This window comes from Myripristis murdjan, chromosome 9 (genome assembly GCF_902150065.1).
Source record: "Myripristis murdjan chromosome 9, fMyrMur1.1, whole genome shotgun sequence".
In the NCBI taxonomy this organism is placed as follows: Eukaryota; Metazoa; Chordata; class Actinopteri; order Holocentriformes; family Holocentridae; genus Myripristis; species Myripristis murdjan.
Window position 1 is genome coordinate 36,521,953 of NC_043988.1, and position 26,058 is coordinate 36,548,010.

At 44.3% G+C, this 26,058-nt stretch overlaps 2 protein-coding genes across 3 annotated transcripts; both read left to right on the plus strand.

Annotated features, from left to right (window-relative positions):
- Positions 1-215: 215 nt before the first annotated feature.
- Positions 216-12,423, plus strand: LOC115364885 (surfeit locus protein 4-like). 2 transcript variants are annotated; one of them, XM_030059553.1, is made up of 7 exons: positions 216-420; positions 4,905-5,091; positions 6,082-6,158; positions 6,268-6,311; positions 7,330-7,516; positions 11,643-11,905; positions 12,234-12,423. In XM_030059553.1, coding segments are annotated over exons 1-7 (807 nt in total). In that variant the 5' UTR covers positions 216-372; the 3' UTR covers positions 12,235-12,423. The 2 variants fall into 2 exon arrangements, with proteins under 2 accessions (XP_029915413.1, XP_029915412.1); XM_030059552.1 differs by lacking the exon at positions 12,234-12,423 and having other exon boundaries at positions 11,643-11,909.
- Positions 12,424-18,460: 6,037 nt separating this feature from the next.
- On the plus strand, positions 18,461-25,529 carry LOC115365849 (interferon-induced very large GTPase 1-like). Its single transcript, XM_030061045.1, has 4 exons — positions 18,461-18,466; positions 18,663-18,774; positions 19,485-19,537; positions 19,634-25,529. The coding sequence occupies exons 1-4, from the start codon at positions 18,461-18,463 to the stop codon at positions 24,416-24,418; spliced, it is 4,956 nt and encodes a 1,651-aa protein (XP_029916905.1). The 3' UTR covers positions 24,419-25,529.
- Positions 25,530-26,058: the final 529 nt, after the last annotated feature.

A 26,058-nucleotide genomic window follows, 5' to 3' on the forward strand; every position in this document is an offset into this window, starting at 1 on the left:
ACTTTAGCTTCTTAGTGTGTTTTAAGCATCAGCTTAAATCAGTCACTCGGTTTACCTGCTTTGATTGCCGTAATCACACACACACACACACACACACACACACACACACACACACACACACACACACACACACACACACACACACAGAGCAGTCCACGTGGCATGCCTTCCCATGCCGCATCTACAGGCGGCGCCCTTCCTCTGGGCGCAGAGGATTGTGGGGCGGCGGCTGCGTAGCATCCTCAGTTGAGCGGCGCCAGGCGGACAGACAGCGGACCTGGACCTGGATCTGGATCTGGACCTGGACCTGGACCTGACCGAACCCTCACCTTCACCTCAGAGCCGAGCCGGAAGTGCCTTATCACCGCGGAGATGGTTCACGGAGACCTGATGAGCCAGGCGGAGGATGTAGCGGACCAGGTGAGCTCCTCTCCGCGGGGAAACACGCACCGTGAGCCGGCCAGGCGCAGGGCTGGAGCCGGGAGGGACAGGCGGCTCGGAGGCGCCCCTCTCCCTCCAGACTCCACTCAGAAATCTGACAGTTTCGTGTCGCTCTGTGCTTCCGTAAGCGACAGGAGTGGCACGGCCGTGATTGGAGAGTTCCTGCGGATGTGCTCTTGTCTGCGGGTAGACGGGTCTGACAGATGACTCACCAAACATCCACGTTCATCACACAGGAGCTAAACTTTTAGACTCGGCGCTGACTTCGCCTTGTATTCTGACGGAAGCGCACTGCGGAGTAAAACAGGAAAAGCCGCCCTGAAAGTTTAAATTGCAGTGAAATACGAGCTGCGTCGTTAATCAAATTCATGCCGATTTGAAGAGCGGGTCTCAAAGCCTCGGTAAAGCCCTAAAGTCTTGTTCTGCTGGTAGTCTGCCGCTGCCCATGAGCAAGGCAGTAGCGTAGTGCCGGTTTTCTGAACGGAGTCTGGTGTGGTGGGCGGACGGGTGGAACTTTTGTGGCTTGTGGAGCTGAACGGGCTTCTACTGTCCTCATCCAGAAATACTAACGTGTGTGTGTGTGTGTGTGTGTGTGTGTGTGTGTGTGTGTGTGTGTGTGTGTGTGTGTGTGTGTGGTTTTCATCTCTGTTACGGAAATGGTGCAATAAGTTAAGCGACGTGTTGCTTCTTGATGAAGCAGCGAGTGTTCCTGTCTGCCTCCTACATCCTGATGCCACATAGACAGTCTCTCTCTAATGAGGCTCATTAGCCTGGAGCTAGCTCCCGGCCTCATGAGCCACCAGCCGCCGGGTCTCCAGCTCACTGCCGAGCCGCACAGGAGCTCCAGGAAAAGTTCATTATGAGCCTCCAGTTTCAAGCTGTGGCTCTAATGAGCTTCCCCTCAGCCAATCAGCCACAGAACTAGAATGAACAGAGAGGATAGTCGTGCTGTATCCTTGAACTCACCGACCACAGGCAGCTGCTCCAGATGTGTAGATGCCAGAAGACAGACAGACAGACAGACAGATTAATTTAGTCCAAATTGGGGAAAGTCTAATGTTACAGCAGCAGATTATCCAGACAATAGCTGGCTAAACAAAATATACCTATCAGCACTAGGACAGGGAAATATATATCTCTAGAAAAATAAACACAACAAATGGCAAAATAAATGAAGTGGATCAATACAAAGATGTTTACCCTGTAAGAGTGATTAAAAATACACATACTAAAATATATCAATAGAGTACCCATAGACCAGGGGTGTCAAACTGGTGCCATGGAGGGCCAAGAGGCTGCAGGTTTTCATTCCAACCAACAACTCCACCAGGTGATTTCACTGATTAGTCCCGCCTCTCTGTTTCGAGGTATGGTGATCAGTGAAATCACCTGGTGGAGTTTTTGGTTGGAATGAAAACCTGCAGCCTCTTGGCCCTCCATGGCACCAGTTTGACACCCCTGCCATAGACCTTTCACCTTTGAATCCTTGCATTGACAATATGTTTAATGAAATATATCTGCACAGTATCCATAGAATAGAATATGGATTTGTATAAAACAGTCAGTCTCCTTGGTAGGTTGTCGGTGGCTTTGCCAGAGCATTTATCAGTAACATTATTAACAACAAAGCAGCTAATTAGGATTAGCCATCAACATCTAATTAGCTCATTTTAGAGTTAGATCCACCTCTGAACCCGGCCACGTCCTTGTTTTGTCACCATGCATGTCTCAATAAAGTTATTAATTATTATCTAGTGGCTACACTAGAGCGCCCCGTGCAATGCCCATTCTACTCAGTTCTATTTCTAGATAGAGAACTGGAGAGCCCATTTTCATTCACACATCTGGAGGTCAGATGTCAAGGGACCCCGCTGGAGACAGACAGGACACGCATTAATGAAAAGAACGTCCTGTTGGATGTTTCACCTCCAGCCTCGGCTCTGTTTCTTTTTGTCACATCATCACAGATCACATGAGGGGCTGTGTGTGATGTACACACCAATAACACACACACACACAGCACACACACTCCTGTGCACAATGACAGGTGAGGCTGAAGCAGCTGGACTGAAGTCATTTTTTTACTGAAAGAGATTTTGATTTAGTGGTCAGCACACACACACACACACGCACACATACACACACAATTGGGAAAATCAATAAGGTATAATTCGCCCCGTGTGTGTGTGTGTGTGTGTGTGTGTGTGTGTGTGTGTGTGTGTGTGTGTGTGTGTGTGTGGTGCAGCTGCTGCCCTTGGCTCTGATCTGCTGTTTATTAGTCATACTGAAGAAGAACTGGACAAAACCTGCTGGTTACTCTGTGTGTGTGTGTGTGTGTGTGTGTGTGTGTGTGTGTGTGTGTGTGTGTGTGTCACCAGCCTTGACGCAGTCCTTTCATGTCCTTGTCAGTGTCTCTCTTTCTTTCTCTCCCTCCTTCCTCCCTCGTCTCTGTAGTAAACAAACTACTCCGTCTCCACGGCGACGGCTCATTCATTCCCACTCTATCAGTCGGACTGACGCTGTAGTGACTCGCCGCGATGTGATTGGCCGAGACAGCCTGCTGCTGCTGATGTGGACAGCAGGTGGGAGGGGCTTAAGACTTGTAAAAACACGCTAACAGATGGCTGTGTGTGTGTGTGTGTGTGTGTGTGTGTGTGGGTCAGGTCTCCACAGGCCCTGCAAACCCCTGACAGTTTGTGGCTTTGACAGAAAGTGAAGGGAAGCGTCTCAGTGTGTTGGAAAATGAGCTCATGGCCCTGGAACTTTAATGTTTTTGTTTAATAAGATTTGTGGGAAAAATTAAAGCTCATTAACAAACCTCAGTTTCATTATAGAGACCTGCTGCAGTTTGATATTACAGTTACTACTACTACTAACTATTACTACACAACTACTGCTGTCTCTACTACTACTACGACTATCTATTACTACACGACGACGACTATCTCTACTACTGCTACTGCTATCACTACTACTACTGCTGCTACTACTACTACTATCTCTGCTACTACTACTACTACTGCTACTATCACTGCTACTGTTACTACTACTACTACTACTACCACTGCTGCTGCTACTACTACTACTACTGCTACTATCACTGCTACTGCTACTACTACTACTACTACTACTATCACTACTACTGCTACTCCTACTACTACTACTACTACTGCTACTACTATCTCTGCTACTAATACTACTACTACTGCTGCTGCTGCTACTACTACTACTATCACTTCTACTGCCATCACTACTACTGTTACTACTATCTCTACTACTGCTACTACTACTGTCACTACTACTACTGCTACTACTGCTACTACTGCTACTGCTATCACCTCTACTGCCATCACTACTACTGCTACTACTATCTCTACTACTGCTACCACTACTACTTATACTATCACTACTGCTACTGTCACCTCTACTACTATCTCTACTACTACTACTACTTCTACTATCAGTACTACTGCTGTCACTACTACAACTTTCTCTACTACTACTACCACTATCACTGCTACTGTTACTACTACTACTATCACTACTGCTACTGTCACTACTACTACTACTACCACTTCTACTACTTCTACACTGTTAAAAAGCTTCTATGTCTCGGTGGTGGCATCTGCAGTCTCCTCTGCAGTGTCTGCTGGGCTGTGAAGCTCTGAGAGGAAAAGACTGAACAAACTGGTCAGGAGAGCTGGCTCCGTCTCCGACTGTCCTCTGGACACCATCGAGGACGTGGGACAGAGACGGATGTTAGCCAAGCTGACATCAATCATCGACAACCCATCCCACCCCCTGCACGAGAGGGTGGGGGCCCTAAGCAGCACCTTCAGCAAGAAGGAACGCTTCCCCAGGTCCTTTATCCTCACTGCAGTCAGACTGTTCAGCTCCAGTACTGTGTAATGCGGCACTGTGCTGGTACACACCTACTGCTGTGATTTTTTGCAGACTGACTCTTGCACAAGATTACTGTTTTCTTCTTTGCACTACCTCATATTATGTATAGTGTATTATACTGTGTATATTGTATATTGTGTCCCTTGTTGTGAATCGTCTTCCTAATGCTGCTGCCTGTAACACCTGAATTTCCAGTGTTATCTATCTATCTATCTTATCTGCTACTACTACTACTACTACTACTACTACTACTACTACTACTACTACTATCACCTCTACTGTCATCACTACTACTGTTACTACTATCTCTACTACTGCTACTACTACTGTCACTACTACTACTACTACTGCTACTACTACTACTACTATCACTATCACCTCTACTGCTATCACTGAAATTTTTTTTACAGAAACAGGAAGTGGAGCCTTTGGAGGAAACACGCTCACATAAAGTTCAGCTGCCCTCATTTCCACATCAGCCACCACCTAATCTCTCTCTCTCTCTCTCTCTCTCTCTCTCTCTCTCTCTCTCTCTCTCTCTCTCTCTCTCTCTCTCTCAGTTCCTCAGGGTGACCAAACACTACCTGCCGCACGTTGCCAGGTTGTGTCTGGTCAGCACCTTCCTGGAGGACGGGATCAGGATGTGGTTCCAGTGGACGGAGCAAAGCGAATACATCGACTCCACCTGGAGCTGCGGACGCTTCCTGGCCACCATCTTCGTCCTGCTCAACCTGCTGGGGCAGCTGGGTAACACACACACACACACACACACACACACACACACAGTATACACTCACCTGACACTGTATTAGGTACACTTGCTCAACTTCATGTTAGCCCAAGTATGTAATCAGCCAATCACACGGCAGCAGCTCAGTGCGTTCAGGCCTGTAGACGTGGTCAAGACGATCTGCTGAGATTCAAACCGAGCATCAGGACGGCAAGGAAAGAGGATCTAGGTGACTCTGAACGTGGCGTGGTTGTTGGTCTGAGTGTTTCAGAAGCTGCTGATCTGCTGGGATTTTCACCAACAACCATCTCTGGGGTTCTCCAGAGAACGGTCCGGAAGAGAGAAAACCAGAGAAAAAAGTTCTCTGGTTCAGAACTCCTTGTTGATGCCAGAGGTCGCAGGAGAACAGCCAGACTGGTTGGAGCTGATAGAACGACAACAGGAACTCAAAGAACCTCTTGTTCCAGCCGAGGTCTGCAGGAGAACATCTCTGAAGGCAGAACCCGAGGAACCTTGCAGCAGACGGGCTGCAGCGACGTTGGGACGGTCGGGTCGGACTTTGGCGTCGGCAGCATGACGGCCTGGATCCGTCCTGCCTCGGGTCAGTGGCTCAGGAGCTGTTGCTGTGACTCTGTGGAGGAGGTTTTCTTTGTTTGAGCTCCACAGCCTGAGAGCTGCTGCTGACCACGTCCATCCCTTCAGGACCTCGGTGGACCGTCTTCTGCAGGGAACCTCCAGCAGGAGAACTCACCACGTCCCAGAGCTCAGATCATCTCAAACTGATTTCTTGAACATGACAGTGGGTTCACTGGCCTCACACGGCCTCCAGTCAGCAGATCTCAGGTCAATATGAGCCAAAATGTCTAAATCCTGACCAATCAGAGGTCGTTCCCCTGGGTCCTGTAACACACTGTAAACTGCTGGTCTAAGGGCCTGTACGTTTGAGAAAGTTGGTTTGTGTCTTAGTGTCGGTGTGTGTTCAGTTCCTGTCTCCTCTCTCTCTCCAGGTGGCTGTGTGTTGATTCTCAGCAGGAACTTTGTCCAGTACGCCTGCTTCGGCCTGTTTGGAGTCATCGCCCTGCAGGTAGAAACACAATACGCAGAAGCTACAGCAGCACGTAGACCTGCGACACATTCAGGGCCTAGAACAGCATCCGTCAGGTTGTTAACATGAGCATCTGTGTTCCCTGCAGACGGTGGCCTACAGCATCCTGTGGGACCTCAAGTTCCTCATGAGGTGAACCTTTTTTTTTCTGACCTTTGACCTCTCATCACACCCTTTATGGGCCCCCATGGGTCCTTTTTTAAGAAAATGTGTCATTTAGGGATCAACTGATACTGGACCAATATAGATTATCAGTAATTATAAGGATAAGTAATCCAGGACACTGATTTATAATGATTATAACAATATATTTTAATGTCAGGTGAGTGACGCTAGATCAGATTTCTTGTGTTTAAATCCAGTAAAACTGAGACAAAATTGTGACCTTTTGTGCTTAAGGCAGGTGTTTAGACGGAGAGGCAGAGTCTGACTGGTTTTCATAATAGAACTAACAATAGTAATTATAATACTCGATTTGTATAGCTCCTTTCATACAAGGGGTGCAGCTCAAAGTGCTTTACAATAAAGAGTATTAAACCCGCAATTTAAAACAAGTACAAATAGTGCACAAGAAAACTAGGCAATCAACTGAAAAACAAACAGGAGAGGCAGCAAAAACCAAAAGTTAATACAATATATAACAGATGAAGATGAAACAAATTATGATGTAGAAACAAAGGAAGACATAAAAATGCGAGACAGCAGAGGACATAAAAACAGTGTAAAAGAACAGAATAAGAAAATAAAACAAAGAAAGTGTGACAGTTAAAAATTATGTTGAGTAAATCAGTTTTCAGATATTGTTGATTTTAAAATGTTCACAGAGCTTGCTGCACCTCTTACAGTCTTGTGCAGGGAATTACATCATTTGAAAAAAAAAAGACTTTGCTGATGATTCTCCTTTTTATGTGACAGTTTGTATTTTAAAACCCGGCAGCAGAGGTTGTAAGAGGCTGTGACGGATTATAAGAGCCTGAAAACCAGCAGGAAACATTTAAAATCAATCCTACAAGACGCAGTACTGGTCCAAAGTCTGGCGGCAGAGTTGTGAATCAATATTTTGTCCGTCACTTAAATCAACATTGTGATATGAGTTGTGAGCAGTAAGCTGTGGGCGGGAGCTGACGGCGGTGTGTGTGTGTTCCTGCAGGAGCCTGGCTCTGGGCGGTGGCCTGCTGCTCCTCCTGGCTGAGAGCCGCGAGGAGGCGCGCAGCGTGTTCGCCGGCGTCCCCTCGCTGGGCCAGAGCTCGCCCAAACACCTGCTGCAGCTGGGAGGACGGGTGCTGCTGGTGCTCATGTTCATGACGCTGCTGCACCTCGACCTGAGCCTGTTCAGCGTGAGGCTCGCACACACACACACACACAGTCATGTTTCCATCACTTCAGAGGACATTACATTGACTTCATTTCCTGGAGATTTATCCTAACTTTCACCCTAACCACTACCTGCCTAACCTTAACCCTAACCTTAACCTAACCTGTCATTGTTTTTCCCCACAAGAATCAACTTGCTCGTTAGGAGCAAGTGGATGCACCTGTGGTGTCCACTCCCAGCTGAAGGTCTGATTAATCAGCAGGGCTGGGCGGATATAAAGGAGCAGTCGCTGCTCAGCTCAGTTGGGTTGTGAGTGTGTGAGAGTCAATACCCTCAGTTGGCTCTCTTGGTATTTAGTGAGGTTAAACTGACTTTGTGTGTTGTGTGGGGTTTTTTTTGTGTGTGTTTTTGCCTTCCCCTGGTCCACTGATTTCCACTCTTTTCTTTTACTGGGGTTTTTTTAGTTCTTCTATCATTTTGATAGATTTAGTGGGTGGCAGGAAGAAGTAACATTCCCCTGCCACCTTTTAGAACCCAAGACCCAGTTTTTTGTTACATGCAGTTTATGTTAGTTTCCCCTTTAGCAACCTTTGTTTTTCCAATTTGTGTTCTAGTTGGGAGGGGAACCGTAGCAAACCCTAAAGTTATCTTAGGAGGCTAACTAGTAGCCACAAAAAAAACCTAACAAATAGGACTCTAAAAAACATAGCAAAGTGGAGGTCAACCTAAACTTCACTAGCAAGGACCACACCAACAACAAGATACGATTGAACGATTTATTGCAAAGTGAATTGTGAACTTGATTGATAGTCTTGTAGTTCGGCTGCGTGTGGGGAAGCTTCTTAGGGAATCCGCCGTAGCTCAACCGACGACGCCGGTTCGCCAGAGGTGGACTCGTCCATCACCCAAGCCGAGGTCATCGGGGTGGTTTGTAAGCCCCTCAGTGGCAGGGCAGCGGGGGTGGATGAGATCCGCCCTGAGTATCTCAAGTCTCTGGATGTTGTGGGGCTGTCTTGGCTGACACGCCTCTGCAACATCGCGTGGTGGTTGGGGACAGTGCCTCTGGAGTGGCAGACCGGGGTGGTGGTCCCTCTTTATAAGAAGGGGGACCGGAGGGTGTGTTCCAAATATAGGGGAATCACACTTCTCAGCCTACCCGGGAAGGTCTACGCCAGGGTGCTGGAGAGGAGGATTCGGCCGATAGTCGAACCTTGGGTTCAGGAGGAACAATGCGGTTTTCGTCCCGGCCGCGGAACACTGGAGCAGCTCTATACCCTCTGGAGGGTGCTCGAGGGTTCGTGGGAGTTTGCCCAACCAGTCCACATGTGCTTTGTGGATCTGGAGAAGGCATTCGACCGTGTCCCTCATGATGCCCTGTGGGGGGTGCTCCGGGAGTATGGGGTCCGGGGCCCTTTGCTAAGGGCTGTTCGGTCCCTGTACGACCGGAGCAGGAGCTTGGTTCGCATTGCCGGCAATAAGTCAGACCTGTTCCCGGTGCATGTTGAACTCCGGCAGGGCTGCCCTTTATCACCGGTTCTGTTCATAATCTTTATGGACAGAATTTCTAGGCGCAGCCGGGGGCCGGAGGGAGTCCTGTTTGGGAGCCACAGTATTTCATTGCTGCTTTTTGCGGATGATGTTGTCCTGTTGGCCCCATCAGTGCAGGACCTTCAGCAGGCACTGGGGCGGTTTGCACCCGAGTGTGAAGCGGTGGGGATGAGAATCAGCACCTCCAAGTCCGACGCCATGGTTCTCGACCGGAAAAAGGTGGCATGCCCTCTCGGGGTTGATGGAGAAGTCCTGCCTCAAGTGGAGGAGTTCAAGTATCTCGGGGTCTTGTTCACGAGTGAGGGAAGGATGGAGCGTGAGATTGACAGGCGGATCGGTGCAGCCTCCGCAGTGATGCGGTCGGTGTACCGGTCCGTCGTGGTGAAGAAGGAGCTGAGCCGAAAGGCGAAGCTCTCGATTTACCAGTCAGTCTACGTTCTTGCCCTCACCTATGGTCATGAGCTTTGGGTAATGACCGAAAGGACAAGATCGTGGATACAAGCGGCTGAAATGAAATTCCTTCGTAGGGTGGCCGGGCGCTCTCTTAGAGATAGGGTGAGGAGCTCGGTCACTCGGGAGGAGCTTGGAGTAGAGCCACTGCTCCTCCGCATTGAGAGGAACCAGTTGAGGTGGCTCGGGCATCTGTTTCGGATGCCCCCTGGACACCTCCCTGGGGAGGTGTTCCGGGCATGCCCCACCGGGAGGAGGCCCCGGGGAAGACCCAGGACACACTGGAGGGACTATGTCTCTCGGCTGGCCTGGGAACACCTTGGGGTTCCTCCTGAGGAGCTGGCGGAAGTGTCTGGGGAGAGGGAAGTCTGGGCATCTCTGCTTAGACTGCTGCCCCCGCAACCTGGCCCCGGATAAGCGGCAGAAGATGTGGATGGATGGAAACTGTAAACCCTAACCTAACAAACTCACGTCAAAAGCCGCTCGTGTTACCAAAATTGAAGATGGGGTCAGTGTGAGATATCGATTTTATCGTTTCCTAACCTAACCCTAATCCTAAAAAACATAGAAAAGTGGAGGTCAACCAAAACTAAACTCTAAACCCAAACCTCAACCTCTAACCCTCACCTAATATCGTGCAATCGTGCAATATGCAATTTCGTTGAAACTACTTTTAGTACAATGACAATAAAGGATATTCTATTCTATTCTATTCTATTCTATTCTAACCAAAAACCACTTGAAAGGCGCAAGAGACCATTTCGTCTTTTCTGTTAAGGGGCCATCTTGTCAGGGCGCTATTTTGTAATTCACGGGAGGACGGTCATTTAGCAGCCACAAAAAAACTTAAACAAATAGGATTCTAAAAAACATAGAAATATTGGAAGTCAACCTAAACCTAACGCCAACCCTAACCCTAAAAACCTTAACTTTTACATAAAAAACCTAAAACCCTATTTTCAGTAGGGGGCTAACTAGTGGCCACAAAAATACTAACAAACATAGACTCTAAAAACATAAAAAATTGACGATCAACCGAAATTAAACCCTAACCCTAACCTTAAGCTAAAACCCAAAACTCTAACCCTAATCCTAAACCTCCAACCCTAACCTAAAACTTAACCTATTCCTGACCCTAAACCCTAACCCTAACCAGAGCCACTTTATTAGGGCTCAAATGGCCACTTTGCCCTTTCAGTCAAAAGGCCACTTTGTCAGGGAACCATTTCGCATCCTTGGATAGGTGGCCATTTAGAAGCCACAAAAAAAATTCAGATTTTTTTTTTTTGGCAACACAAAAAGACTGGGGGGGTGGCTGGCTCAAGTCTGACAGTTCCTGAATCCCAGTGCCGGGCATCAGGATCTGCCACATGGTTTCACACTAACTCTAAACCTGCCACATGGTTTCACACTAACTCTAAACCTTTGTCAAGGCGGGTTGTTCTTCAGGGTTTTGGTTGTACGGTAATGGACATGGATCAGTGCCTTTTCACGCAAAAACTCATGTCAAAAGCCACTTGTACTACCGAAATTGCAGATGGGGTCGGTGTGAGACATCAAGTGTATCGTTTCCTAACCTAACCTTAACCTAACCTTAACCTAACCCTAAAGTCATCTTACCTTTAAATCAAGTCTTCACCCTAACATTAATGATTTTCACTGAGGGGACTTGCTTTTTGTCCCCATAAAGGAGGCGAGTCCCTACAACATGACTGTGTAAACAGATTTATGTCCCCACAACATTAGCAATACCTAGACCACACACACACACACACACACACACACACACACACACACACACACACACAGAGGTATCCAAATCAGTAAAGGATGGATGTGTGTTCTGAACATCAGCACAAATCAGTACAAATAAGTGGAAAAGGGTTTTTTGTGTCTCAAAATGTTCTACTGTAACTCTCCTCCAAAGCCCAGAAGAAGAAAGCAAACATTTTGGCCTTCTTTGAGTGTGGACATCAGACTTCATCTTCCTCCTCTTCATCCTCCTCTAGCTCTCTTTGCTCTTCCTCTCTGTCCATTATCGGCCTCCATTGTTGTGTGAACATCCCCTCCTCCCCATTAAATCAGGAGAAGTGCTGAAAGCTGTGGTGAGAAGCCGAGCCGAGGCTGAGCGTGTCTCCTGTGGCCTGCAGGTGCTGCACAACCTGGTGGGCACGGCGCTGGTGGTGCTGGTGGCCGTGGGCCTGAAGACCAAGCTGGCCGCCCTGACGCTGGTGGCCTGGCTGCTCTGCATCAACTTCTACTTCAACGCCTTCTGGACCGTCGCCGCCTACAAGCCCATCCACGACTTCCTCAAGTACGACTTCTTCCAGACCACCTCGGTGATCGGGGGCCTCCTGCTGGTGGTGGCCCTGGGGCCCGGAGGGGTCAGCATGGACGAGAAGAAGAAGGAGTGGTGAGGGAGGATATAGGGAGCAGGGTGAGGGTTAGGGAGGAGGAGGAGGAAGAGGGAAACTCAGAATTTTCAAGATTCAAGTCACAAATTTATGACAAAAAACTTCTTCAGTTCTGAGATTGCTCACTCCTTCTACTCCTCCTCCTTTTTAAAGCGACCAATCAGAGATTTTCTGTGTCACCTGGTGTGTGTGTGTGTGTGTGTGTGTGTATGTATGTGTGTGTGTTGATGGATGTGACTTACAGACAGAAAACATTTTCATCCCTGATTCTGACCTCCTGTTTTTGTTGTTGTTGTTTCTTTCCTGCCTTCTCCTTTAAAACAAAAGAGGGTTTGAACCAACCAATCAGCTGCTGCCTTCACTGTGTGCTTTGGAGTTTGATTGACAGCTGAATCTGCCAATCAGAAATCCCCGTACTGCAGCTTTGGTTTACAGTGCAACACAGGCTGGAAAAACCTCAGCGAGAAATGAAAAAACAACGTTTTTTTTTTTTTTTTTAAATGACAGAGGATAATCCAACATGGCCGCCCTGCAGCCTGAGCAGTTCATTAAAGTGAGTTCAGCCTTGATGAGACGTTAGTGATGCCGCTGAGGGTGAACTCAGAGCCACGTGTGTGTCAACAAACAGGTTTTCAACTCCTCATTTACTGAACTTTCCCTTCAACTTCCTGAGTTCCTCCCAACTAAACTCTGGGAATAAAGTCAGACGTTTGAGATGAAAGTCAGAAATCTGACTTTTCTCACAAATTTGAGGAGAAAACATTCAGAGAATCAGAGAATTCAGGGATTGAAGTCAGAATTCTTCCTTTAATTCAAACAAATTTTAGAAAAATCTTGAAGATTATTCTAAATTCAATCCCCAAATTATTTTCTCAAAAGTAATTTTGAGGAGAAAAAGTTTGAATTCTGAGGAAAATGTTTCAGTCTCCCTTTGAAACCGGAGTCCCAGGCTGAGAAATTTCCGGAAAACTAATTGGGGGGGGGGGGGGGGGGGGGGGGGGGTTAGAGTTTCAGGTCATTTCTTTGCTTTTTTCTGATTTTTAGGTCGTTTCTGAGCTCATTTTCTTTCTTTCATGTTTTGGAAAGAAATCGAGTGAATCCGGATCTGAAACTTGTTTTTTAATCTTTCCAGAGAAATGAACCGTGTTGGACTTCTCTCATTCTGCTTTTTCTTGCTTGTTTGTTTGTTTGACATTTTCCAGCATGTCCACTGCTTTGTTTTGTTTTGACTTAATATTTCATTTTTGTACGGCTGCACGATCTGCCTGTTATTTATTGTTAATAATTGTGTTATTAGTATTATTATGATTATTATTTTCATCAGCATTATTGGTCTTCATCACTTTCCTGTGTTTTCATTTCGACTCTTAGATTTTCACACACACACACACACACACACACACACAGACACACACACACACACACAGAGTCACAGACTAAAGGACTATATTTGTATTTTTTATGTCAGAGATGAAATATTATTTTTGTCTAAGGTCTGTCTGTCTGTTCTGTTTCAGTGTTGATAAAGTTATGACAGATTCAAAGGATTTTCTATCATGTTTTTGGAGATGTTTAATAAATCCTGTCTGGCGTGGTGAGCTGCTCTGTGTCGTTTCTCTCACCCGGCCCGCTCACAAATTCACACAATAACAGAAATACATAAAAAATCATAAAATCAAGCAACTTAAAAAAAAAACAGGTATGTGTGAGCCTCAACATGCATTCTCATAATAGAACTAACAATACTAATACTACTACAATAATAGTAATGATAATAATGAGAATGATAATAATAATAAAAACAATAATGACAATAATAGTAGTAGTACTAATCATAATACTAATATTATTAAGGGGTTAAATAAATGACTGCAGGGGGTCTGATTACTTTTTCTTGATTTACTTTTATTCTCTTTTTTTCTTTCACTGTTTAAGCTCTTTATCACATTTGTATGTGAAAACCAAACTCCACTTTTATCTGACGTCTCCTGCTCGAGTGTTTTTAAAATAGGCTGTGTAAAGTTTCTTCTTCATTTTATAGTTATCATTATGATAATAATGATCATTATTCTTATTGACTCCAGGGGGCGCTGCTCTGCAGATGGCCCTGAGCTCTGACCAGGAGAAACAGGAAACTAGTGGGAATCAAAGGAGCTCAGAGAAATCAGATGACTGAACAGTTTTTATGGTTTCCTGATTTTGTCAAACTGTGTGTCAGTGAAGAGCTTTCTCTCTCACACTGACTCTCACTGTCTGCAGTTCAACCTGCTGAGTCAGCGTGTCATCACACAGTAAAACACTGATGGAGGCACAGAGACAAGCCGACTCCTCACTTTGGATCATGTGACTGCAAGATATGAACTCACTATCAGGGGTGGTGGACTTTCAGGCTAGAGGTTTTTTTTCTGTTTGTTTCTTTTTTTTATCAGCGATGATAATTTTCCTGATGACCTTTTATCCCATACTGCACCTGAAGGCATCTCTCCAGGCTGCCTCCCCTGCTCTGATTGGCTCCCCGCCTCTGGGCTTCCCTGTGTGTTGACCACAACTCAGCAGAGACTCAGCAGCTAAATATGTTCTCAAGCACTTTTCAAATTACAAATGAAGTTACTGTGGGGTTCAAATATAAAACAGAACATTTGTGGCTCTTTGCTAAAAGTCATGTGGCTTCAGGCAGAACCCACTTTCAAAAAGAGCATGAAATTTAAAAAAAAAAAAAAAAGCTAAATTCAAATCAAATCTTTTTTTTCTCTCTCTCTCTCTCTCTCTCTCTCTCTCTCTCTCTCACACACAAACACACACACACACACACACACACACACTAAAGACCCATGAGTTTGAGGCAAACAGTTCCTGAAACACAGCACAGTAACAGTTGTTTTATGGCTCATTTTTTACAGTGCAGATGTCAGGCTGCAGGTGTTTGTGCTGCTGCTCCCACATTTTTTACAGTGTTGTGTTTATCAGCAGCAGGAACCTCGCCTGAAAACTCAAACTCTGTGCACCTTGGACTTTTCAGAGAGGACACACCTAACAGGTGGGGGGCTGTGGTCTACATACAGGAATCAGCCATTTATGTGCACACACACACACACACACACACACCCTGAAACACAGAGGTATGTGCAGATGTAATCTGGGATGTGATAAATTCAGTCGCCAGGCTCCTTTCATTCATAAAATTAAAGTTCAAATCAGAAAACAAGAAGAAGAAGGAGCAGATAAATGTTCAGCTCAGGCAAATCTCTTTAGAAGAGACACATGAACCTGGTGATTTTCAGACATTTCTCAGCCCTTCATCTGTCAGCGTGGCTTTCACTGCAGTATTTAGCAGTTTACTTCACAACATTTGGAATGTGTTTGATTTCAGTTTTCATTTGATGTTTCTGTTTTTTTCTGCAGACAAACTGCAGACCAGCTTTCCTTGAAATCACGTGGTTTTCAGAATGGGATGGCGTGTGGGGATGTGGGGGGCGTGTGCTGTATAAATAGGAGGTGCTGTCCGGGGGGCAGGGAGGCAGCCTGCAGACGGTCCAGGCCTCACGCTGAGCACAGCTGACAGGACACACAGCCAAAGTGAGGAGAAGCTTCTCTTTACCGATCAGCTGATTCTTCTACATCTGAAATGTGAATTTTCAGCGCATTAAGAACCGGACAGAGCCCTTCCTGCTCGGCTCATCATGTAAGCATACTGTACCTGTTTATGGATTAAAAAAAAAAAAAAAAAACTTTCATTGGCTTTATTGATTAGAGTATTTTTTTTAATGGATTACTTAACAATGACAATACTGAGATTTTTATGTTTATATTACATAAATAGGCTACATTTAAATAGTATCCATATATTATTAAATAGTTATTATATGGTAGCAGTGTTAGTATTTATCAGATATCAAATATTATTTATAATATGTAAATGCGTTTTCTTATACTCTTATACTTGTAAATTTTTGACTTTATAGTTTTTCGGGGTTTTTCTCGTAAATTTACCTCTTTAATCTTTGAAATTCAGAGTTTTTCCTCTGATTATTGCCGCCTCCCTCCGTATTAGTCGCCGCCTGCAGCGGCTCTAAAAGCCGCACACAGCTGCTCAGCTGGGAGAACAGCTGGGAGGCTGACAGCAGACAAACCTTTGCCTTTGAGCAAAGGAATCGCACCAGCAGTCAGTCAGTGAGCTCCCGGCTGCAGGCGTGGAGGCGTTTGCAGCGGAGCGTCGTGCTCTCTGCTCGGCTCTCACTGAAGCTCCGTCCGGACTTTGTCAAGCTGCCCGGAGCCTCCGAGCCTCTTCCAGCTCCCTCTGAGCAAACTGCACACACAAACACACTTTTCAGTTCAACACGCAAAATGAGCAAATATCCTTCAGTGTCCTGTCATGTGATTTGGGTGCCTAAGCAGCTGTCCTCATGTCCTTGTCTTGCAGTCCGAGGTGAGCCGGGCAGAGTGCAGCTGGAGCCCAGACAAGGCAAGAGCTTTTCATTTTCCTCCGTCATCATCCAACCTCTCTTGTGTCCGTCTCAAACACGTTTGTGGCTCAAGTTACAAGCTGCAGTCTCTTCATCTGGTAGCTTTTTTAATCCCACCGTCCAGGCACATCTGGCTGAGCTTCAAAGAGTTCAGCATTCAACATTTTCTGTTGTCTGTTGTGTTCAGGCGCTTTGGCCCGGAGACTCTGCTCCACAATGAGAGCAACAAAGAGCAGAGTCAAATCTGTTAAAACAGTCAGACTAATGTGTGTCTGTGTGTGTGTGTGTGTGAGTGTGTGTGTGCGTGTGCGTGTGTGCGTGTGCGTGTGTGTGTGTGTGTGTGTGTGTGTGTGTGTGTGCGCGCGCGTGTGCGTGTGCGTGCAGGGCCGGCTCTTGGCATAGGAAGCATAGGCGGTCGCCTAGGGCGCCATCTGCTGGACGGGCGCCGCAAACGCCAGTCACCCTCGGGGAAACATAATAATAATAATAATAATAATAATAATAATGATAATAATTGGCGCCCTTCCTTTGTGTTCTGTCTTGAAAATAACAAATAAAATAACCAAATAAACAAAGAAATAAACAAAGACATGTTTGTCACTTGCGGGGCCGAGTCACATGACGTGTTGGGGGGGGGGGGGGGAGGGGGGGGGGGGCGATCTCAGGGTCAGAGGAGTCCTGGGGCTTCCACACAGCGCGTGCACGGCACAGACCTCGGCCCGCGAGCCATTCACTATGTATGTGATCGCGGCGCGCCGGTCTGTGATTTTTTTCTGCAATCAAAGACCAATACTGTTGTAAGCTGAAGCAAATGATTTGCTCAAGGCTGTAGGTTTGATTCTGACATTGGTGGGGACATGAAAGTGCTCCAGGTCGGCGCCCCTGAGAGTTGATGTGTTTTGAATTTAAGTCTGCAGTTTCACATCATGTAGAGCTGTTTAGAGCTGGATCAGCGTCCTGAGAAATAAAACAATATATGCAACTGGCAAATCTGTAAAAACTACTGCAAACACATATACAATCTGGTAATACATTTACACATGATGAGACCTCTTAGTACGCCAGTAGCCCTAATATAAAACTGCACAAAATAATTAGCCATGATTACTCTTATTATCACATTGTTATAAGCCAATGCTTCTTTGCCTGTGAGTCTCCTGCCTCTCTACCTGCATCTCCTCCTCCTGCCTCTCTACCTGGCAGCTTTGCTTCTGTCACCTGACAGAAGACACTGATGATGGTTTATGAACCTGAAGCTCTGATTTCAAAGCCACATGGATGAACCATTTATACAGATCATCATCACCCTAACATCTGTCACAATGCTGAATCTCACTACTAACATGTCTCTGTCATTATTCAAACTCACCTGTGAGCCTTCAACCTCTCCTCCTCTACCTCCTCCAGCCTCTCCTCCTCCACGTCCTCCAGCCTCTCCTCCTCCATCTCCTCCTCCAACTTCTCCTCCTCCATGTCCTCCAGCCTCTCCTCCTCATCTCCTCCTCCAGCCTCTCCTCCTCTCCTCCTCCAGCCTCTCCTCCTCCATCTCCTCCAGCCTCTCCTCCTCCATCTCCTCCAGCCTCTCCACCTGTAACTCTACTACCTGCCACCTGACAAAAATATATTGATGCATGACACATGAACAGTGGGACAATTTAGGATGCAACAACCATAGACTTTGATGGTATGGTTATAGTCTAGATATAGAAAAACAACAGGCAATGTGCCTGATAAAAGCTCTCATTTCAGAGAAGCATGCTGAACTATTGTTCTAACTGCCACCTGACAAAATAAACATTGAAGAAAAACATCAGTAGCTTAGTTGACTATTATTGTTATCACCATTATTATCAACTACACATCAGATATAATAAATAAAGTGGGCCTATTTTCTTTGAGTAACTTACACTTTGACTTCAAAAGCAACACACTGGAACGTCCGAGAGGCTGAGAGAACATGAGACAAACTGAACCATGAAGGTTCTGGAGTTTTGCCGAGTTTTGGAGAAACATGACTCTACTTTCTGGGAAGTTTATTGAAATGAATGATGTCAGGGGAGAAACACACTCGTTGGGTAAAGCCAAAGGCCCATGGAGGTGTGTTACAGAGGTTTGACTGGTGGCCGAGAAAAGGGTGTGGTCCTTGGAAAGACAGGGGAGGTTTATGCTATAAAAATCCTATGCAGGCATATGAATGTTGGTGACGTCTGCTGCAGCGACAACACACAGGTCTTTTCTGAATAAAAGATCTTTCAAGTGAAGAAGTCTTCTAATGTGTTTTATTCCTCCACAGAAAGTCTGGGCTCAGACGTGGGACTGGAAGGAGCAAAAAACAAAGAGGTTTCCTCTCGGCATCGAGGCTCAGGCTCGTTGGAGGCAGCGCTCCTTCCCACAGACGGAGAAAAGTAGCCACTACAAAACAAGGTAAGTGCTTTTGCTTATTTTTCTGCATGTGAGGGAGTTTCCCTCTCTCTTCACAATATGAGGCTTAAAAAGCAATAATAACCAAGAACCACTGGAATCACACTGTTGACAAAAAGGAGATTATTCTAATCCTCGTGGTTTTTGTGCAGGTTAGAAAACTCTTCTGCCCTCTAATGGCTGTTCTTTTAACTGCAGGCTGCACTCAAATCAAAGACTTGGACTGACCCATTTAAACAGAATAATTTGTTTTCTAGCTGTGATCCAGTGAGTGAACCTGGTTGGGTCAAACGCCCGGAGACTGAAGCTGCTGCTGCTGACAAGGAGAAAATCTGAGGTCAGTTCTGATGATGCATCTGCTACAAATGAGAAAAGTAATGGCGAACTGATAACTTGAATGTTTTTACAATTAATTAAACATGTGGTTGGAAAAACAGAAAATAAGGAAATGCTAATGTGTTAATATGCCAAAATATTAACAATAATGACAACAACAAAAAATAATACTCCTTCTGCTACTGTTTCTCACGCTGTGAGACAATAAAGGTAATCTTGATCTTGATCTTCTCTTATACAACTACTGACGCAAATACTACCCCAAATACTATGACAACTACTGCTACTGTCACTACTACTACTACCTATGATAATAATAATAATAAAAATAATAATAATAATAATAATTTATCAATAGGTACCATAGATGAAGACAGGACAGGTGAAGATACAGGTGAAGACAAGGACAAGGTAAGAAACTTGAAATTAAATGAAAAAGCTCTCCCTTGGAGGATACTCCTCATGCCTGAAGTCACATTTAGACAAATATGATTATTTACTTTAAAGGTTGGACAAAAACAGAACTTGGTGAAGACTCCTGAAGCAATCACCACAATGGAGCAAAGAAGCAAAGAAGTGGAGGCCCTCTTCAGCAGACTTCACCTTGAAAACTACAAAAGTCAACAGAAGCTGACACCTGCAGTTTTTCTTAAAATAGGGCCAAGTGTAAAACAGCAACATGAGACATCTGAGAAGGATTTAGCAGATACTTACATCCAGAGGTTGATGACGCTGGATCATAGAGCCAGATACATCGCTGTAAAAGAAGACCCAGCAGTCAGTCATCCAAACCAAGTTCAAACACCTGACAGTGCTGGTACAGATGAAAGTGTTTTTGATGCTTTTTTCAGCACAGAGCAAGAAACTGAGCAAAGAAAACAAAGTCATGTTCATCCAATGGATGTTCAGATGGCAGTATTTCACTGCTCAGACAGTTTTCTCAAGCTGGACATCATTTCCAAGTTATCCCAATGTCAGTATGCTTTACCTTTGCTTGTCCCTGACCCGTTTAAAATGGATATTGTGTGTCCTATGTGGACATTTAGACAAATAAGAAAAAGCTGGAAGCAGACAGATGACTCAAACCTTGTGACAATGAAGAGTGTGCCGATCTGCAAAGCTGAGACACCCATGGTGGCATTTCTCCGGCTTGGTTCAGTGTCAACATCTAAATCTCAGCTGATGAGCAGCTTAATCAATGAGCGTCACAACACATTCTTTCATAGAAACTGCCCAGGCAGCACCAAATCTCGCTACTTGATTGATGGCTTGGCTGAGATTGCCTGGTACTGCCCTTCTGGAAAACCCAATGATGTATTCACTGACTGCATTGCTTTCTGTAATCTCCATGGTGATGCTCTGTCATGTGAGACACAGCGGGACATACTGATTGAAAAATCCTCAGTCAATGTTATTTTGTTACCAAGTCTGGAAAAAAGTGGAAAAAGTTCTACAATATTGTCAGACCTTCTCAAGTCTCCAAAGCCCCTCATTTGTCTGATTGCTGATAATGCTAGTGCTGCAGTTGAGGTCAAAGAAGGCACAAGAAAGTACAAAATGGGTCTAAAAGACAAAAGTCTGTCAGAAGTATCTGAAGAGCTGAAAGCAATCATCAAAAAGATTTTGTCCAGTCAATACAACACATTCAAGCTTGAAAGCATGACCGAGGTCCGTGGGATCAGGATGGATGAAGATGATGAGGCCTGCCAGAGAGGGAAATCTGTTGCTTTGCAGATACAGAATTTGCTTGAGGAGAAGGACATCTCAAAGATCAAAGACACATTCCTCCAGTGTCAAGGGAAATTGTGGAAAAAGTGGTGCGAAAAACACAAAGGCCTGTATCGCCTCCAAGGACAGATTGAGAAGGAAAAATGTCAAACAGAAAAAGAACTGAAACAAATACGAGAAAAACAATGTGATGTTGCATCCAATGAACTTATGAACTTGTTTTTGAAGAACCTCCGGTATCTGCATTCACATGAGAAAAAGTATTTCCTGAAGTGGACTGGAATCTTGCTGGATGATCTCTCCACAGATGACCTTTCTGGGATTCTGCAAGCATATGATGAAAAGTGGACTGAAGTCTTGAATTTGAAAAAGAAAGATGAAAAAGGAGAGAAACACAACCAGACAAAAAAACAAAGTGTTGAAAAACAGAGAGCTGAACTTGAAGAATTATCAGCAAAACTGCAGTCAGCGACCTTTGGCTTGGAGCACATGTTTAGGGAAATGGGGCAGATCTATGAGGCCCATGCATCTGTCAACAGAACGACAGGAGAGCTGAACTGGTCCAACTACCCTGAACTGGCTGCAGAGCTGATGATATCAGGACACCCAATGGAGCTGATGGATGGTGACGCTGGTCACGTGCCTTTAACATGGATCACCTGTCTACTAGACGCTGTCATCAAGAAACTGGGAGACAAGCGAATTTTTGTTTTGTCAGTTCTAGGCATCCAAAGCAGTGGAAAATCAACAATGCTGAATGCCATGTTTGGCTTACAGTTTGCTGTCAGCGCTGGCAGGTGCACGAGAGGTGCCTTCATGCAGCTAGTCAAAGTTTCAGCAGAGATCCAGAAAGACTTTAAATTTGACTATGTTTTAGTTGTGGACACTGAGGGACTGCGTGCTCTTGAGTTGGCAGAGAACACCAATCTTCACCATGACAATGAATTGGCAACGTTTGTCATTGGTCTGGGAAACCTGACTTTGATCAACATCTTTGGGGAGAATCCAGCAGACATGCAAGACATTCTTCAGATTGTTGTACAGGCTTTCATGAGGATGAAGGAGGTAAATCTCTCTCCAAGTTGTGTGTTTGTTCACCAGAATGTTACAGATATTGCAGCTGGAGAGAGAAACATGGAAGGAAAGAGACGCTTACAAGAAAAACTGGACAAGATGGCCCAGCTAGCTGCCAAAGAGGAAGTGTGCAATGCTGACTGCTTTAGTGACATCATTACATTCAATGTACAAACAGATGTTCAATACTTTGCCCAGTTATGGGAGGGAAGTCCACCCATGGCGCCTCCGAACCCAGGCTACAGCGAGAGCATCCAAGAGCTGAAGAACATCATCCTCACAAAAGCATCAAAATCTGAAGGACTGACTCTCTCACAGTTCAGAAGCCGCATTTCAGACCTCTGGAACGCCTTGCTGAATGAACATTTTGTTTTCAGCTTCAAAAACACACAGGAAATTGCAGTGTACAGAAAACTTGAGGTCCAGTATGGGAAATGGACCTGGGCCTTGAGATGTGCCCTGTTGAACATTGAACACCAGCTTCATAACAGAATTGAAATTGGAAAACTTGACAAGGTTGCTCACAGTTATCTTGTTAAGGAGATGACCACTACTCAAGAAGATGTCCAAAAGGCCATGAAGACATACTTTGACGATGATGAAGATAAAGAGATGTTGGTTCAATGGCGAGGTCGATTTGAAAGCAAAATAAAGGAGTTTCATGATGAACAGGTGAAAGAAGTTAAAAGAAAGCTGGAGGAAGTTATCCAGCAGAGGAAAGCCTGCAAAGAGCTGGATGACAAAAAGGCCGAGTTTGAGAACAAGCTACTGCAAAAAAGCAAAGAGCTCGCTCATGAGTTAAAAGACAAGGCAAAAGATGAAAAGGAACTTCAAAAGCAATTCAACAGAATTTGGGACGCTCGAGTCAGGGAATTAGAAGCAGCTGCACCCAAAATTAAGGATATTTACATTGAAGATGATTTGTTTTGTATCCTTACTGACCTTGGCATTGAATGGTCTCTTATATTTGAATGCAAGAAACGGGGTAAATACAAAAACATGCCAAAGATAGGTAACTATTTTGGTTATGTAACCATAACCAAGGGCAATTTGGCAGCCAAAGCATGGGAGAATCTTAAGGCTGCCCTTAGAATGAATACTCTTCCTTATGAAGAGAACCAACAGATCAGATCCTTCATCACTGAGGTTGAGAGACAGTCCATAGAGAAAATTCAGACCAAGCCTGTTGCTAGTAGAGGCTACACTTCCACCTACTTGCATGAAGTAGCCAGTAATGTCAAAGACAAAGTCAAAGCTTTTGAATCAGAGACAAAGACATACACTTTCAAGAATGACTTTACAGTCGATCTTTTACTGTATGTATGTCACATTGCAGGGAATCAGCTATTAAAGTCTCATGAGGAATTCAAGACCAATAATGATCCACTGACTTATTTAGAAAGCAAGAAAGACCATCATTACAGGATATTTGTGAGCTATTGTGAAGGTAACTCCTCTGCTGCTGTGCTTGGTGAACTGATCTGTAACAAACTGAAGGACTCCACAGTTCAGGCTGTGTACAACATGACTGCCATGCAGCTGGCTGACGAGATGATGCACAGTTACCCACCCCTCAGTGGAAACAAGGCTAACTTGGAGAAACACATTTTAAAGTCACTGGCAGAGAAAGAGGACTTTGACAGCTACATAAACTACCTCAGGCGCCCAAGATCCCACATGGAGTCTTTCATAATAGAAGAAGTAGAGAAATACATCCTCACTGAACACAAGGACAAAGCACTCAGTGCTCTAGAGAAAAACGTGAAACGTATAGAGAAGCTTGTGAGTGATGCAGTGGAAACTGCAACTGAGAATGTCAAAACTCAGGGAGGAGACATTGACACGTGGCTGGAGGAGTTCTCCAGTTCTCTGGAAGATGAGCTGGCATTTTCTACAAACTATGGTCAAAATTTTGGTGACATAAACGACTTTGATTTTTTCAAGGAAGAGCTAGACAAAGGCATTAAATCCATTGTTGAGGAGATGAGTAGCCTCACGATAGTCAGTATGGAACAATTCAGTGAGAGGCCTGATCAACTGCTTATCGACCACAAATGTAAGACCTGCTGGACTCAATGTCCTTTCTGTGGAGCCGTTTGCACCAACACATATGAGGATCACAGTCCTAATGATCATATGGTCACTTTTCATCGCCCCGATGGGATCAAGGGGTGGCATTTTAGAGGTACAGTAGAACTATCCATTGATTTCTGCTCAACATTAGTTACAAGCAATCAGGCGTTTTACCCTAATTCTTCTTCAGATCAGGCTGTTCCTTATAAAGTGTACAAAACTGCTGGAGGTAAATATGCTGAGTGGAGCATCACACCTGATAATTCTACACTGGCATACTGGAAGTGGTTTGTATGCCGATTTCAAAAGGACCTAGAAGATTACCATGAAAAAAAATTTAAGGGCAAAGGAGAGATTCCCAGTGAATGGAAACGTTTCACCAAAGAAGACGCCATCAAAAGTTTGGAGAGCCTGTAAAACCTGTGAGTGACCCAGGGACAAAAAGAGCCCTTCTCAAAGTAACGAGGCTCTCTGATCTTCACCTGAAAACTCATGAGGGGAATTCTAACAGCAAGAGATTCATAAAGACTTCGTCACAGAGAGAGCGAGTGGTCGGTGAATGAGAAATGAGAACAGGCAGTAAAATATTACACAGGCGCTTTGGCTGTTGAAAAGAAATATTAGTTCTTCAATAAAATGACCAAATAATTCAAAAGAAGGCAAGATTAGTTCCTAAAAGGACTGTTAGATATTAAATGTGATTTTTCTTAAAATGAACTCACGGTGTTGTATTCCAGATCCATAAAGTGAGTCATTGTTATTAAGTCGTGGGTTTTCCTGAAAATGAAGCTGCTCTACATGGCAGCAAAACAGAAGAGAAAACTTTATCAATGTAAATGTTGAGTTTGTTGTCAATAAAAGAGAATGACAAAAAGTATTTTACACAGGAAAAAGAAGTCATGACATGTCCTTGTTTCTGTCCACGTGACAATGTGTTTTTTATTTTTAGCAAAATGGATAAAGTTTGTATGTGAAGTTTCATGCACAAGGAACGAGTGCAGAAGTTGAGATGTTCATTGTCTGAAATCACAGAAAGAGTTTCATTCACATCAAACAAGGAATGGAAGCCATGATTTCATTTGTGTTTTTTTTTTTTTTTTTTTTTTTGTTGCTTTTTTCTTTCTTTTCTTATAAGTGTATCGTTATCATACTATTACAACATTATCCACTTTGTATTTTAACATAACGCAACTGCATGATCTGATACATACAATTTAGTTTATGTGTTTGAAATGACAGACTGGCCATTTTATGTGTCCTCTTTTTGACTTGTATGGTTTTAGTAAAGAATTGATAAACCATGATGAAGAATGTAATGCTTTCTTTTAAATATTTTCAACTGTTTTGTCTTTCTCTCTCATTTGAACCAGCTATTCGGTTTATTGTAGTTTTAGGATTGATATTACTGCAACTCATGTATTTCTTTATTTGACATATTTTTCAGAGCCAGAAATGCACCATTTATAAAACTTACTCTTCAATGACAACATAACCAGATCATTTGAATTTGAAGTTGTTCTCATATTGTGCATGCTAAATAAAAATACTTTACTCAATTGCCATTGAAAGACTGGATTGTTCATTTCAGTGTCATAAATTAAGTCTTTAACTCAGGTCATCAATATAATATGAATGTAAACATCAGATGATCAAACTTCATCATCTTCAGTCCCCTAACAGATTTTGTATATTTAAGATGAGTTTAAAACAACTGGATGAAATTTTGATTTGGACAGTACCCACTGTTTATGTTTATGTTTTTTTTGTTTGTTTGTTTGTTTGTTTTAATTAATGAATTCTATTGGTCTACTGATCTATTGGTTTGAAATGCTTTTGCCTTTAAACAGAGGAAACCTGACATCCATCTAGGTTTCAAACGACGATGGCAAAACTCTGACTTTTTGAGGGAAATCAAACAAATCAGATTTCAGATTTCAAAAGTTTGGATTACGACAATATTTGTAATAAGAAATGTCCATGTAAAATACATACATATATATATGTGTGTGTGTGTGTGTGTGTGTGTGTGTGTTTATACACACACACACACACACACA